Source organism: Palaemon carinicauda, chromosome 15 (assembly GCF_036898095.1).
Source record: "Palaemon carinicauda isolate YSFRI2023 chromosome 15, ASM3689809v2, whole genome shotgun sequence".
In the NCBI taxonomy this organism is placed as follows: Eukaryota; Metazoa; Arthropoda; class Malacostraca; order Decapoda; family Palaemonidae; genus Palaemon; species Palaemon carinicauda.
Genome location: NC_090739.1, coordinates 44,920,289 through 44,934,950, shown reverse-complemented (window position 1 = coordinate 44,934,950; position 14,662 = coordinate 44,920,289). Strand labels below are relative to the sequence as shown.

The 14,662-nt window shown below is 42.0% G+C and overlaps 1 protein-coding gene across 4 annotated transcripts in view; it reads right to left on the bottom strand.

The window, feature by feature from the left end:
* The window catches only part of LOC137654591 (MTRF1L release factor glutamine methyltransferase-like), a 172,179-nt gene continuing 157,517 nt past the window's right edge, over nt 1–14,662 (bottom strand). For all 4 annotated transcript variants that reach the window (XM_068388359.1, XM_068388361.1, XM_068388360.1 and 1 more), the window contains exons 6-7: nt 9,251–9,362; nt 1–148 (exon numbers count right to left, since the gene is read on the bottom strand). In XM_068388359.1, coding sequence (XP_068244460.1) covers nt 17–148; nt 9,251–9,362 — 244 coding nt within the window. In that variant the 3' untranslated portion in view covers nt 1–16. The remainder of the gene's footprint in view (nt 149–9,250; nt 9,363–14,662) is intronic.

Genomic DNA, 14,662 nt, shown 5'->3' with positions numbered 1-14,662 from the left:
TCAATGATAACGAAGTTTAATTAGATTTAACAAATTTCAAAAATCTTTCTTTTCCTTCCATATCTTTTACAACTTCTAGGAGCTCTATCTTCATATCCTTTTGCTTTGCCATCCATGCTGGAACAAGGTACTGGTGACATGGATCTACCTAGAAAAAATGGAAGTTTTGTTAGAAGGAATAGTAATATTCTTGAAGGGTACACAACCAAATTTAACATGTCACATTACTGAATAAAAATAAGGTCTTTTTCAGCAACACTTTGGCCTCAGTTGCATAGTACCTGTACTGATATTTTACTATTACATTTTCACCAACACTCCTAGTTCCCATCATCAGGTTAAGCATAAAATACCTTTGCTTTTTCACAAATAATATTTTTGGTAATCATATCTCCATTTAACTGTTTTTCATCAGTCCAAATAAGCAGCATTTTTTCAACATTGTCAAGAACACATGGCCATTGTTTTGTAAATATCACCACCCCTTTCCCAATATCTATTGATTTCATAAATTTGTTTTTCTTAAGAATTGTGCAAATCATAGATGTTGTACAATTTTATATTTTTGTACAGTTTGCCAAACTCGTACCTTATTCTTGCTTCTCAGATATTTCTTTTTTTTACCTCTACTGTAATCATCTTCTAATCAAATTTCTTTTTCATCTTTAGGACTATTGTCACAATACTATACCGTTAACTTTACAATGAACAATAGGGATCACAATTTAACAAATAACACGCTGTCACAACTCTACAAAAAAAAGTTCCAACGATGCTTGCCCAATGCTCTATAACACTGCTAGGAGTGATGCTCAGTGAGTGGAAGAGTTAGGGTCTGAGCAAAGGAAGGGATGCAAGCTAATGTAAAACAAAATGACATAAAAATCACGTGAAACAGTGTAAAGACTGCGTGGGTGATATATGGACACCACACAACTACTTACTTAGCATCACATGCTAGTCTCTTTAGTACTTGACCACAAAAAAATGCCCATATGGAGTGAAATTTTTGCTCACAGACCAATGAAGACTTGACTTGAACAGCAAATGGTTGGCAATCCTGAATTAATGTAGAATAACCTTTGAACAGCTACCTCAGCAATCTACTGAGCCTGCAGAATATATACAAGGTTGATAACTCATTTCAAAGCCTACTACTTTTGCCCACTGCTTCATAGAGACCACAGTCACAAAAGCTCTAGTTCTTTGTATGAATATATCATTTAGCCGGGGTAATTGTATTTTTTAAAACTCTTGCAAGAGAAAATATGAGTCATTATCATGAGGTAGGAGAACATCATCTGATGGAGACAATTCAGTACTGTTAATAATTTGGAAAGTTAGAAGTGTAATGTCATTCCCCTTTTCAGAGTTGACCAATCACAGGGGAAGCTCGTAAGCAGTGGACAGGGCTATCGTGCAACCCTGTACGACCTATGGTATAAAACATCCACATGGATACCATGCTAAAACACTGTTTTAAATATTTAACTTAGCCGGTGAATATATAATAGCTGCTGCTCCAGCGGCTCGACAGAAAAACACACAAAAACTCGCGAGCGATCGCTATGAAGGTTGCGGGTGTGCCCACCAGCGCCAACTATCGGCCAGATACCGCATATGCATGTAAACAAGCCTCAATTCTTCTCTGTCGGTCTGAACGACAAGGACGTATCATTACTCGCTGTATAACCTGGAGTTTTTCAACAGACTTGGTGAAGTACTTCATTTTGGTTTGAGCTTTCGCAGTGCAGGTGTTTTATCCTCAACTTAAACTCTTGAACTCTTTTTTGGACAGATTTAATTGTTGATGACTTTGGATTGTTTTTTGGACTTTCTTTGACTTTTTCAAAATGGCTGACCCTTCTCAAGTTCCTAGATTTCGTAAGTGTAATGCTAGGGATTGCAATAGGCGTCTTCCAAAGGCCTCTCTCGACCCACATACTGTGTGTTCTAATTGTCGGGGTAAAACCTGTCAATTAGGAGATCGGTGTGAGGAATGCGTGTGCCTTTCGGAATTCGATTGGCTCGAATATGACAAGTATTCTCGTAAGCTAGAGAGAGATAGGGTGAGGAGAAGTTCCTCTAGATCAGTAGATTTTTCCTCTCCCCATGCCCCTGAACCTAATCCTTCCCCTGTAGTAGTTGTGCCTGAACCCTCTACTAGCACTCAGGAACCATCAATGCGGGATATGTTACGTGCCATTCATGCTTTGGGCGAAAGAGTTGAGTCGTTAGCTACAGATCGTAATCAACTCATGGCTGACGTTAAAGAGCTAAAGTGTCAGAGTGCCACAGCGGAAAATCATGGGAAAGTGATTAGTGCGCAAAGTGTTTTCAGTGTTGCGACCGAGGGTTCGTCTGTTCGTGCCTGTCGTTCGCCTAATCCGAGACCTCTTGCAAGCTCCCAAGCCCAGGGGAGAAGTAATGTCGTACGACTTATGGGTTCGAGAGGCCTTGATCAGCGAACAGACGTTCCCTCTATGGTAACAGGCGTGTCTCATCAAGACCGCCCCTACCATAAGACGAGAGAGACCATTTTCTCCTCGTCATCCGAAGGCTTTTCGCATCAGAAACCGTGGAGCAAGGTTTCGAGGCCCTTGAAGCGAAAGTCGGTCCCTTCAGGACAGGTCCAGCGTCCTGGTTGTAGCCATTGGGACAGCTCTGACCCTTTGCAGTCATCGGAAGACTGCTCGCCGCCTAAGCAGAGACGTTACACAGGCTCCGAGAGTCTTGGTGTAGGCAAGGTTGTGCAGTCTCAGACGTTACCCTCGTCTTTTACCGCACCCATTCCCGTTGATCCTAAATGGGTTGTACTGCAAGACATGCAGATCAAGCTCGCCTCCCTTATGGAAGACTATTCTGCTTAAAAGGTTCACGATGATCCTCGCCGCTTAGCTAATCGAGATCCTGGCCTTCAGCCGCCAAAACGAGCCTTTGCTCGTCCTGTTGACGTTGGCGTTACTAAGTCACGTCAGTCACGCTTTGTAGAGCCTCACTCGATGCAGTCCCGTGTTGACTTTCAGCCGCATATGGACGTTCAGCCGCTTCCTAATGCTCTTGTTGACGTTCAGGACGTTCGCCAACCAGCGGAGTTAACTTGTTTTGACGCTGAGCGTCATACACCGCAGTCAAGAGTTGTTTTGACTGCTCAGTCTAGGCAGTCAAAGCAGTCTCGAGTTGACGTCGAGCGTCCTCCCGCTCCTGTTGTTGTTGACAGTCAGGCTGTTAAGCAGTTACATGACGTAGCGTCCTGGACTGCTACTGATGCACCAGTGCGTGTGGACTCTGCGTGTCAAGCATTGCCAACCCCTTTGCTTGTTACTCAGCAGTTGTCGGACGAAGATCCTTCAGATGAGGACGTTGCTGATCCTCATCATGATGATCATCCTTCGGATGTAGACGAACCTAGAACGGTTCCTCCTTCGATGGACTTTAAGAAAGTCATGTTAATTTTCAAGGAGCTTTTTCCCGATCACTTTGTTACCGTTGCTCCTCGTTCGCCACCGTCTGAGTTTGCTCTAGGCTTACCTGCTAACATGCCAGCCTTTACTAAGCTAGTGCTTTCTCGCTCTTCCAAGAGAGCTTTACGACTTTTAGGCGACTGGTTCGATACCAGGAGGAGTTTGGGGAAGACGGCCTTTGCCTTCCCTCCTTCAAAGCTCTCGTCTAGATCGAGCGTCTGGTATGCCACGGGAGAAGTTCTCGGCTTGGGAGTCCCTGCCTCTGCCCAGGGTGACTTCTCAAGCCTCGTAGACTCTCCCCGCCGCCTTGCCATGAGACGCTCGAAGATTAGTTGGTCCTCCTCGGACCTTGACCATCTGCTGAAAGGCGTATACAGGGCCTTTGAAGTATTCAACTTCCTTGACTGGTCATTAGGAGCTTTAAGTAGGAAAATCTCGTCTGCTGACAGAGATGTTTCCTTACTTATCATGTCATGTATGGATAAAGCCATCCGCGATGGTTCCAATGAGCTCGCCTCCACTTTTACGTCGGGAGTCTTAAAGAAGCGAGATTCCCTTTGCTCTTTTCTTTCGGCAGGAGTTACTCCCTGTCAGAGATCAGAACTGCTCTTTGCTCCCTTATCAGCGTCCTTGTTTCCGCAACAACTGGTTAAGGACATAGCGTCTTCGCTTGTGCAGAAGGACACCCATGACTTGATGGCGTCCTCTGCTCGCAAGGGACTCCTTCTACATCCTTTGCTGTAAGACCCAGGATCGAGACTCTGGCATCCAGATTTATCCCGCCCTTTCGTGGCAAAGCTCCCAGCAGGGGAAGTGCTCGTGTCGAGGGAAAGAGAGGTAAGAAGAGAGGAGCCAAGTCCTCACGTGGCAGAATATGACTGCCCACAGCCTCAGACAGCGGTAGGAGCCAGATTGAAGAGCTTCTGGCAGGCCTGGGAGAAGAGGGGCGCAGACCAAGAGTCTGTTCGGTTGCTCAGAGAGGGGTACAAAATTCCGTTTGTACGCAAACCTCCTCTAGTGACAACTCCCATAGACCTCTCTCCCAGGTACCGAGAGGAGTCAAAGAGACAAGCCTTAGACCAAGAAGTGTCTCTGTTGCTAGAGAAGGGAGCGGTGGTGAAAGTCTCGGACCTTCAATCACTGGGGTTTTACAACCGTCTCTTCCTAGTCCCAAAGAAGACAGGAGGTTGGAGACCGGTGCTAGACGTCAGTGCGCTCAACGTTTTTGTTACGAAAACAAAGTTCACTATGGAGACCACGAAGTCAGTCTTAGCAGCGGTCAGAAAGGGAGACTGGATGGTCTCTCTCGACCTACGAGATGCGTACTTCCACATTCCTATACACCCAGATTCCCAACCGTTTCTGAGGTTTGTTTTCAGGAATGTGGTATACCAGTTTCGGGCCCTGTGCTTTGGCCTCAGTCCTGCTCCTCTCGTGTTTACGAGGCTCATGAGGAATGTGGCAAAATTCCTCCATTTATCGGGAATCCGAGCCTCCCTGTACTTGGACGACTGGCTTCTCAGAGCTTCGTCCAGTCATCGCTGTCTGCAGGATCTTCATTGGACGTTGGATCTGACCAAGGAATTGGGACTTTTGGTCAACCTAGAAAAGTCCCAGCTGATTCCATCCCAAACTATTCTATATTTAGGGATGGAGATTCGCAGTCCAGTTTTTCGGGCTTTTCCGTCTGCCACCCGAATAGATCAAGCCCTGCTCAAAGTCCAACTAATGCTGAAGAGAGAACGGTGCTCAGTCAGGAATTGGATGAGTCTCGTAGGAACTCTATCATCCCTGGAGCAGTTTGTCTCGCTAGGAAGACTACACCTTCGGCCTCTCCAGTTCCATCTAGCCTTTCACTGGAACAAGGACAAGACGTTAGAGACGGTATCAATCCCGGTCTCTGAACCAGTAAAGGCATGCCTGAAATGGTGGAACAGCAATATCAGTCTGAGAGAGGGACTATCCCTAGCAGTTCAGAACCCAAACCACGTGTTGTTCTCAGACACGTCGGATTTGGGTTGGGGTGCGACCCTGGACGGTCGGGAATGCTCAGGTCTGTGGACCTCAAGTCAGAGGAGCATGCACATCAACGGCAAGGAGCTTTTGGCAGTCCACTTGGTCTTGATGAAATTCGAAAGTCTCCTTCGAAACAAAGTGGTAGAGGTCAACTCCGACAATACCACAGCTTTGGCGTACATCTCCAAGCAAGGAGGCACACACTCCCTCACGCTGTACGAGATCGCAAGGGACCTGCTCATTTGGTCAAGAAATCGAGGCATCTCCCTGTTAACGAGATTTATCCAGGGTGACTTGAACGTCTTGGCAGACTGTCTCGGTCGGAGGGGTCAGGTAATTCCCACGGAATGGACCCTCCACAAGGACGTGTGCAAGAGTCTTTGGGCGACTTGGGGTCAACCCACCATAGACCTCTTTGCCACCTCGATGACCAAGAGGCTTCCAATCTATTGCTCTCCAGTCCCAGACCCAGAAGCAATACACATAGACGCATTTCTCCTAGATTGGTCTCATCTGGACTTATATGCATTCCCACCATTCAAGATTGTCAACAAGGTACTGCAGAAGTTCGCCTCTCATGAAGGGACAAGGTTGACGTTGGTTGCTCCCCTCTGGCCCGCGAGAGAGTGGTTCACCGAGGTACTTCGATGGCTGGTAGACTTTCCAAGAAGTCTTCCTCTAAGGGTAGATCTATTACGTCAGCCCCACGTAAAGAATGTCCATCAAAGCCTCCCCGCTCTTCGTCTGACTGCCTTCAGACTATCGAGAGACTCTCAAGAGCTCGAGGCTTTTCGAAGGAGGCAGCCAGTGCAATTGCAAGAGCGAGGAGAGCTTCTACCATTAGAGTATACCAGTCGAAGTGGGAAGTCTTTCGAGACTGGTGCAAGTCAGCATCTGTGTCCTCGTCCAGTACCTCTGTAGCCCAAATCGCAGATTTTCTTTTACATCTGAGAAATGTTCGCTCCCTCTCAGCTCCCACGATTAAGGGCTACAGGAGCATGTTGGCTTCGGTCTTTCGTCATAGAGGCTTAGATCTTTCCAACAATAAAGATCTCCAAGATCTCCTTAAGTCTTTCGAGACCTCTAAGGAACGTCGTTTGGCAACTCCTGGATGGAACTTAGACGTGGTCCTAAGGTTCCTCATGTCAGACAGGTTTGAGCCATTACATTCAGCCTCCCTGAAGGATCTCACCCTCAAGACACTTTTCCTAGTGTGCTTGGCTTCGGCTAAAAGGGTCAGTGAACTTCATGCCTTCAGTAAGAACATCGGCTTTTCTACAGAAAAAGCCACTTGTTCACTTCAACTTGGTTTTCTGGCCAAATATGAACTGCCTTCTCGTCCTTGGCCTAAATCTTTTGATATTCCTTGCTTATCAGAGATCGTAGGCAACGAACTGGAAAGAGTGTTATGTCCTGTTAGAGCTCTTAAGTTCTACTTAGCCCGTACTAAGTCCTTACGAGGTAGATCTGAGGCATTATGGTGCTCAGTTAAGAAACCATCATTGCCTATGTCAAAGAATGCTTTGTCATATTTTATCAGATTTTTAATACGAGAAGCTCATTCTCACTTGAATGAGAAAGACCGATGTTTGCTTAAGGTTAAGACGCACGAAGTAAGAGCTATAGCAACCTCCGTGGCCTTCAAGCAAAATAGATCTCTGCAAAGTATTATGGACACGACCTTTTGGAGAAGCAAGTCGGTATTCGCGTCATTTTACTTAAAAGATGTCCAGACTCTTTACGAGGACTGCTACACACTGGGTCCATTCGTTGCAGCGAGTGCAGTAGTGGGTGAGGGTTCTACCACTACATTACCCTAATTCCAATATCCTTTTAATCTGTCTCTTGAAATGTTTTTAATCTTGTTTTTTGGGTTGTACGGAAGGCTAAGAAGCCTTTCGCATCCTGGTTGATTTGGCGGGTGGTCAAAGTCATTTCTTGAGAGTGCCCAGATTAGGGGTTTGATGAGGTCCTGTTGTATGGGTTGCAGCCCTTGATACTTCAGCTCCTGGGAGTCTTTCAGCATCCTAAGAGGATCGCTGGGCTTCGTGAGGAAGACAGACTAACAAGGCAGAGTAATCGTCTAAGTCAACTTCCTTACCAGGTACCTATATATTTGGGTTTTGTTATGTTATAACTGTCAAAAACTCTAAGCATATACGCTGTAAACTTTATTAACTCTGGTCTCTACCCACCACCATGAGTGTGAATCAGCTATTATATATTCACCGGCTAAGTTAAATATTTAAAAATGATATTTTAATTATAAAATAAATTTTTGAATATACTTACCCGGTGAATATATAAATTAAAGGCCCTCCCTTCCTCCCCAATAGAGACGCAGCGGGACGAGAAGAATTGAGGCTTGTTTACATGCATATGCGGTATCTGGCTGATAGTTGGCGCTGGTGGGCACACCCGCAACCTTCATAGCGATCGCTCGCGAGTTTTTGTGTGTTTTTCTGTCGAGCCGCTGGAGCAGCAGCTATTATATATTCACCGGGTAAGTATATTCAAAAATTTATTTTATGATTAAAATATCATTTTACATTATGTTAAACAATAAATATCATAATTTACCTTATGTTGAAATAAACCATGATTAGTCAAATCACTTGAACCTTTCACATCTAATTAGATTCAACCATGACACAATAGTCTGTAGCATGACTTAAGTAATTAAATTTTGCAAATAAAGGTCGACTTTCCAACATTGCTCCAACATTGCTATTCTTCGTGAAAGAGGGGTCTGTCATCCAAACGTCTTAACTAAATTACTTATGATAGCCTATTGGCTCTTGATTTACATTAACACTATACAAACCACCCTAATCTTGTTATGAGAGGAATAGGTCTAAATTTTTGTTCTTGGTAACCTTATCGACAAAAGTTTATTAAGAAAAACATATTCAACACAGTTGTACATCTGGCAAGTGAGGATGGTAAATGATATGCAACCCTACAAAATCACTGCATCTAAACACTCTTCAGTTTTTATACACTAGATAAATATGAAACTTATTTGAGTAAGCTAAGCCTGTCATAAAATTAAGAATGGTAAGGTTTTCCATTCTTACCACATGCCATTAACTAACTACCTTCCAAGTTAACGAGTCAATCATCGATCGTTCCAGCTCCTTTATCATTACCAATATCCACTTAGCTCTATCAATAAGTTTTGTAGTACCAACTCACTTATTTTGCCTTCTTTTAAAAAAAATTGGTACATACCTGTATCCTAAAACTAGACAAATACATTTTCAAAATATTAATCAAAGTCAGAGATGGAGAGGCCAGTTCACACAGTATTGCCGACCCAGATTATATGAAGTTCTTGGTATTAATAGGCACATGGTAATGTTTCCCCCATAACACCAGCTATCAGGTCTACTGGGCATCATTGGGGAAGGTGGTGTTAGTAGGGTAAAGAATTTTAGTTAGAGGTCAGGAAACTAATGGCTTTGAAGATGAAAGCTTGGTAACTGCAAGATAAGGGCCAATTATATAATGACTTGGGGGTTCTATTAAACCACTTTATAATGCATTATATAAATTAATAATTTCTTTAATGTAGTACAAAGCAAAAGTATGAAAACAACTACATTTATGCTTAATGAAGCATTGACATATTTGACCTACTTTGCAGGTGCAATTCTATTATTACATGCTTTTTAACATACAATATCTTTTTTTTTTCTCAGCAGAAAACAAAAATTATAAAAGCAAAAATCATTCTAGACTCAAGTTGTTATAATTTACTAGACACTTACCTCTAAAATTAAATATCTGCCCAAAGACAGGCGATGTTGGAAATGCAACAGAATAGGTTTTATAATGTCAATTCCTTCTTTTCCTCCATCAAGGGCTCTCAAGTCTTCATAGCTAAATTAGAAATTAAACTTCATTAATAAACTCAGTGAGAGAACTAAATCTTTAAAAAATGTTACACAAGGAAAAAGAGCATCTTGTAACAAGAGTGGGTTAAATTTATCCATGAACTTAGTCTGACAGACTAACAACATATGAGGCTTAGAATTTGGTTCACCACAAATCCCATCAATCATATATGCCTAGATTTAGTCTTGATATTCTCTAGAGATAGTCATTTGTTTTTCATACAAAAGAGTGATGATTCATACATGTACTGTTTAGAAATAGCAACAAAAACCACATATTTGCATGTCTGTAGTACTTTACAAACATGTCTTCAAGTCTACCAAAGATTTTACTTGGTAATCTCGGGAGCTTACATCGATCGATAAAATGTCAATATAATAGGTAGTTCCGTTTCTTTCCTTTCCATTTCAATCCTATTCACTGTTTCTGAGCTAATCAGTATGAGTAATTCATGACTTTCAGGCATTGTAAGCACTCATTATCTTGCAACACCTGATAATTTATTTTCCTACTATGAATTTTAAATTTCCCTATGTTTTGTGTAATTTTGGTATTTTTAGTATTTTATTATTACATTCATAGAGTTTTTTTTTATATCTCTCAGTAGCCATTCCAGATGAAGAGATGGCATGTCCTTGGATAAAATTTTAATATTTTAGCAATAACTGAGGCATCCAAAGAAGATGCAAGCTGGCTGGTTGGTCCTAGGAGGAATAGTAACCTGCTCAGCAAAAAAAAGAGTTAGAGCTGAATTAGCAAGCAGGCCAAACCCGGGGGGAAGCACCCAAAGGTTGCCTTACGAGGGAGACCAAAGTTTCCTCTGAGAAAACATGGAGTGAAGCCACTTCCTCTTCAGGGTCTAGATCATCCTCCAACCCAAAATCTTCTATTCAGTTGGAGACCTGTTCCACCATAAACCCTTTACCGAAACCATTTCCTGCTGAATCTAATGTTGCCAGTCTCCCTTGACCCTGCAGGAATAGAGGAGTCTCTAGCAACCTCCTATAAGCCCATCATAGGGACTGGCCATTATTATTATCATTTTATTACTATTATTTGCTAGGCTACAACCCTAGTTGGAAAAGTGGGATGATATAAACCCAGGGGCCTCAACTGGGAAATAGCCCAGAGAGGAAAGGAAACAAGGAAAAATAAAATATAAGATAGAATAGTGTGCCCAAGTGTACCCTCAAGCAAGAAAACTTTAACCCAAACAGTGGAAGGCCATGGTACAGAGGCTATGGCATTACCCAAGACTAGAGAAGAATGGTTTAATTTTGGAGTGTCCTCCTAGAAGAGCTGCTTACCATAGCTAAAGAGTCTCTTCTATCCTTACCAAGAGCAAAGTAGCCACTGAACCATTACAGTGCAGGAGTTAAACCCTTGGGTGAAGAATTGTTTGGTAATCTCAGTGTTGTCAGGTGTGTGAGGACAGAGGAGAATTTGTAAAGCATAAACCAGACTATTCAGTGTATGTGTAGGCAAAGGGAAAGTGAACCGTAACCAGAGAGAAGGATCCAATGTAGTACTGTCTGGCCAGTCAAAGAACCCCATAACTCTCTCACAGTAGTATCTCAATGGGTGGCTGGTGCCATGGCCAACCTACTACCTACTACTACTTGAGATGTACCTGGTAATAAGTCAATCAAAAAACCTGTCTCCCCCAACGGGAAGATGTAGTCTGGAATGAAATATCTGGCCTATGATGACCATTGGGTTTGGTATTGATTCTACCATCAGCCACCTTGCTAAGGGAGGATGGAGAACTACAACTTACAGATCTAATCTAATATGAATGATGTTCAAAAGTTTAACTCACCAGCATCAATGCCAGATCCAGTGAGTATTAGTATGACCACTTTATCCCCCAAAAAGGGAAAGAAAGAGGAAGTAGAAGAGCAGGTAATTTTACCTTTCATTACATACTTAAACCAAACATGTTGCTAGATCAGATGCTTTCTATCCTGCGTGGGAGCTTGGCTGGCTATATAATTATTTGAGTGGTCACCACAGGCCTAGAACAAGTGTCGAAAGACTTGATGGTATATTCCCTTAGATAAAATGAATGAGGATTGTTTGGTGCTTTCAAACTCCTGCCTTCCTTCATTACTTGGACAACTGTAAGATTTTTTCAGAAGACTTGAGGTCACTGGGTGGGCAAGATTGCTCAAAGCTTCTCAAAAACATAGACGACTCCATTAAGAGGAGAGATCAATGCCTTAAGTCAGAAGACCATGCTCAAGGTTGAAAGATAGCCTTTCACAGCCATGAAGATAGATGAGAAAGTCCGCTACCTGTGCTATAGATGCTTCGACCGGAGAAGTACTTCTATAACAACAATCACCGAACATAGCCAATTTTCCCTGATAGCTGCAGAGGACTATCGAAGGTACCCAGATATCTCATGTGCAGTCTTTTGAAATGCAAGCAACTTCACAAATTGGTGGAACTTCTGAAAGTGGCTGACAGAGAATAGTTACAGAGGCAATTCTATTGGGACCTTAGCCAAAAGAGCTAACATAAAGGCATACTAATTATCTTGTGACCATCAGGAAGCCACCAGGGTCATACTGAATCCTGACATGATTAACATTCTGTTTATCAGTCAGTGAATCAAGCAGAAAGAGGAAAGGCATAGGTGATCAAATGATCCCATGGGTGATGGAAATTATCCTCAAATATTATCCATGGATCTGGAACAGGAATAAAAACCAGGAGCTTGATGTTTAGTCGTGGTAAACCAAGTAGATTCCAAATAAGCCCCACATGGCAAGAAGCCTTTCTGCTGTGCAAAGATGTAGGGACCACTCTAATCCTACAGCCTGCCTTGGCAAATTGAACAAGTCTGCTAGCATAGTACATTTCTCTTGTCCATAATGTACCTAGCTGATAGCTCTATGGTATGATTTGCCAACAGGATGTGTATCTGCTTCATCAATTTGCAAAGAGGGGGAAACCTTGCCTTCTTACTTATTCATGTAAGCTACAAGGTTTGTGTTCTCATCAACAATAATGGGTCTCTCATAAAACATTTTTGGAATGTGTGCACTTTAAGAAATTCTTCTTGCATTCCAAAGATATTGACGTGCAAACACTTCTCATGCTGACCACACACCTGACACAATCAGATCAACCAGGTATGTACCTGTCTCCCCCAACATATCTAAAAACACAACAATCCCACATTTGGCAGCAGGGAGTTGAAAGGGATTTCCTTGATGAGGTTTTCTTCATCCAACCACTAAATAAGATCAGTACATACCTCCTGTGCCACTAGAACATGTTGGATCAGGGAGTCCCTGGAGGCCTACCAGAGAGCCTACAATCATCACAAATGATTTGATTTAGTTTTTTTCTAACTAAAAACCCGAGTTCCTTAATAGGAGTATGACTTCAGAAAAGCTGGAACGGCTGTTAAAAATTTAATGAGGTAGTGATTACAACTACTGGCAGGTGGCAGTTAAGCTCCACCAATCTATATGTCAGCTAGGCACTCACTTTTGACCTTAGGTTTGTGGCTTGAGGTGGTTGAGTCAGGAAGTGTAACTTGAAGGACTTGGGTTTATATAGTTAGGAAAAATACAAATTATTTAAAAAATTTGTGATTTGTTCAAACACAAATACAAACCATTGTCCTTTGATAGGAGATTCAACTTAACCCTTTTACCCCCAGGCTATTTGGAAATTTCTAACCCTTAACCCCCAAGGGGTTATTTTTTTCCCAGCACATTTTGCAGTATATTTTTTTCAAATTGCTCTAACAGCCTTAATTTTTGTCATAGAGAGGTCAGGTTGGTCTCATTCTCTTGGAAAATGCCTGAATTTTCTAAAAAAAAATGATAAAAAATATGAAAAAAAAAATTTTATAGCATTTTTTTGCAAGGACGTACCGGTACGTCCATGCGGGTAAAGGGATGGCTTTTGTGAAACGTACCAGTACGTCCTTTGGGGGTAAAAGGGTTAATGAGGGAGAAAGTCCTTATGAACCAAAGTCTGGCTGGTTTAACTTTCCTGATTAATGTCAGAACACCTGGTCCTTTATAGACACAAAGGTGATGACTCCCATCATCCTCCTAATGGTCTGGGCATGGAGATGACACGGGTGTTAGGTTAGACCTATACCAAGTGTAAATAGTAATTGGTCACAGAAGAATCTATATCCTTGTATAGGTTATGTTTTCTAAATGTATTAGCATCTAAAAGAAATAGTTTTCAATATATTCTATCAATCCTTCCTTTAGTCTGGGATGATGGGAGAGATACTTCATTACAAATCTTGTCTGAAAAGAAAGGTTGCATCTGACATCCGGTCCAACTCATAGCGACCACAACTACTGCATCCTCAAGAGAGGGTTAAAAAAATTGGATAGAAGGTAAGTCATTCTATCTTTCATTCTAGGCTTACGCCGCAACTGCAATCTAGACGAGATGCATCTTGACACATGAGAGCTAGGGGGACTAATTAACCTGTTGAGCAGCCACCAAAGGACCAAGGGTAAAGGTACCCAAGGACCTTTGAGTATATATTAATCTCCTGAATTAATATTTGAACCACTGACAGGTTATATCCGAGTGCTATGGAGGACCAGATATCCCTAAGTTTGTGACCCCTTGCCAGGTTGACCCCCAACTACTTCACTTAATGAGGTATAGGGACTACCAGCAATGGTCTTATGAAGTTAGCAAGAAACAGTGTTCTTAGAAATCTTTCTCTTTATCCTGTCAGTCCTAAGAAAAGTTTTTGAAGCTCAGGCTTGAAGTGCCAAGTCCTCTTAAAGAGCATGACTCAGTCCCATCATCAAATTCCTACTATTTCAATAGATTTATTTAATCTAAAAACTATTTGAAAGATAATTACATTATATGCTTCTAAAGATGTACATTGTATATTATCTCAGCTTTCTTAATTTTCTTACATGGATTATTTTATTGGCCAAAAATTAAGTATTAAGTAATTCCCAGAATACTTTCAAGATTATTTTGTAAAATGTGGCGTGAAGAGGCTAAACTTGATGAATGGGAGCTAGGAGTGTAGGTGAAAATGGCAAAAAAAAAAAGATCTGATTGATTGCAATAATTACAGAGGCATTACACTTACGGCAGTTGTCACGAAAATATATAGTATACCCCTATTTAAGAGACTAGAAAGATTGATGAAAATCTGAGAGATAAACGAGCAGGATTTAGAAAAGGCAGAAGTTGTACTAACAAATTTCCATTTTTGGACGTGGTACAGTCATGTGTAGAATATAGAAATTCAATTTTGATCAAATTTGTGGACTATG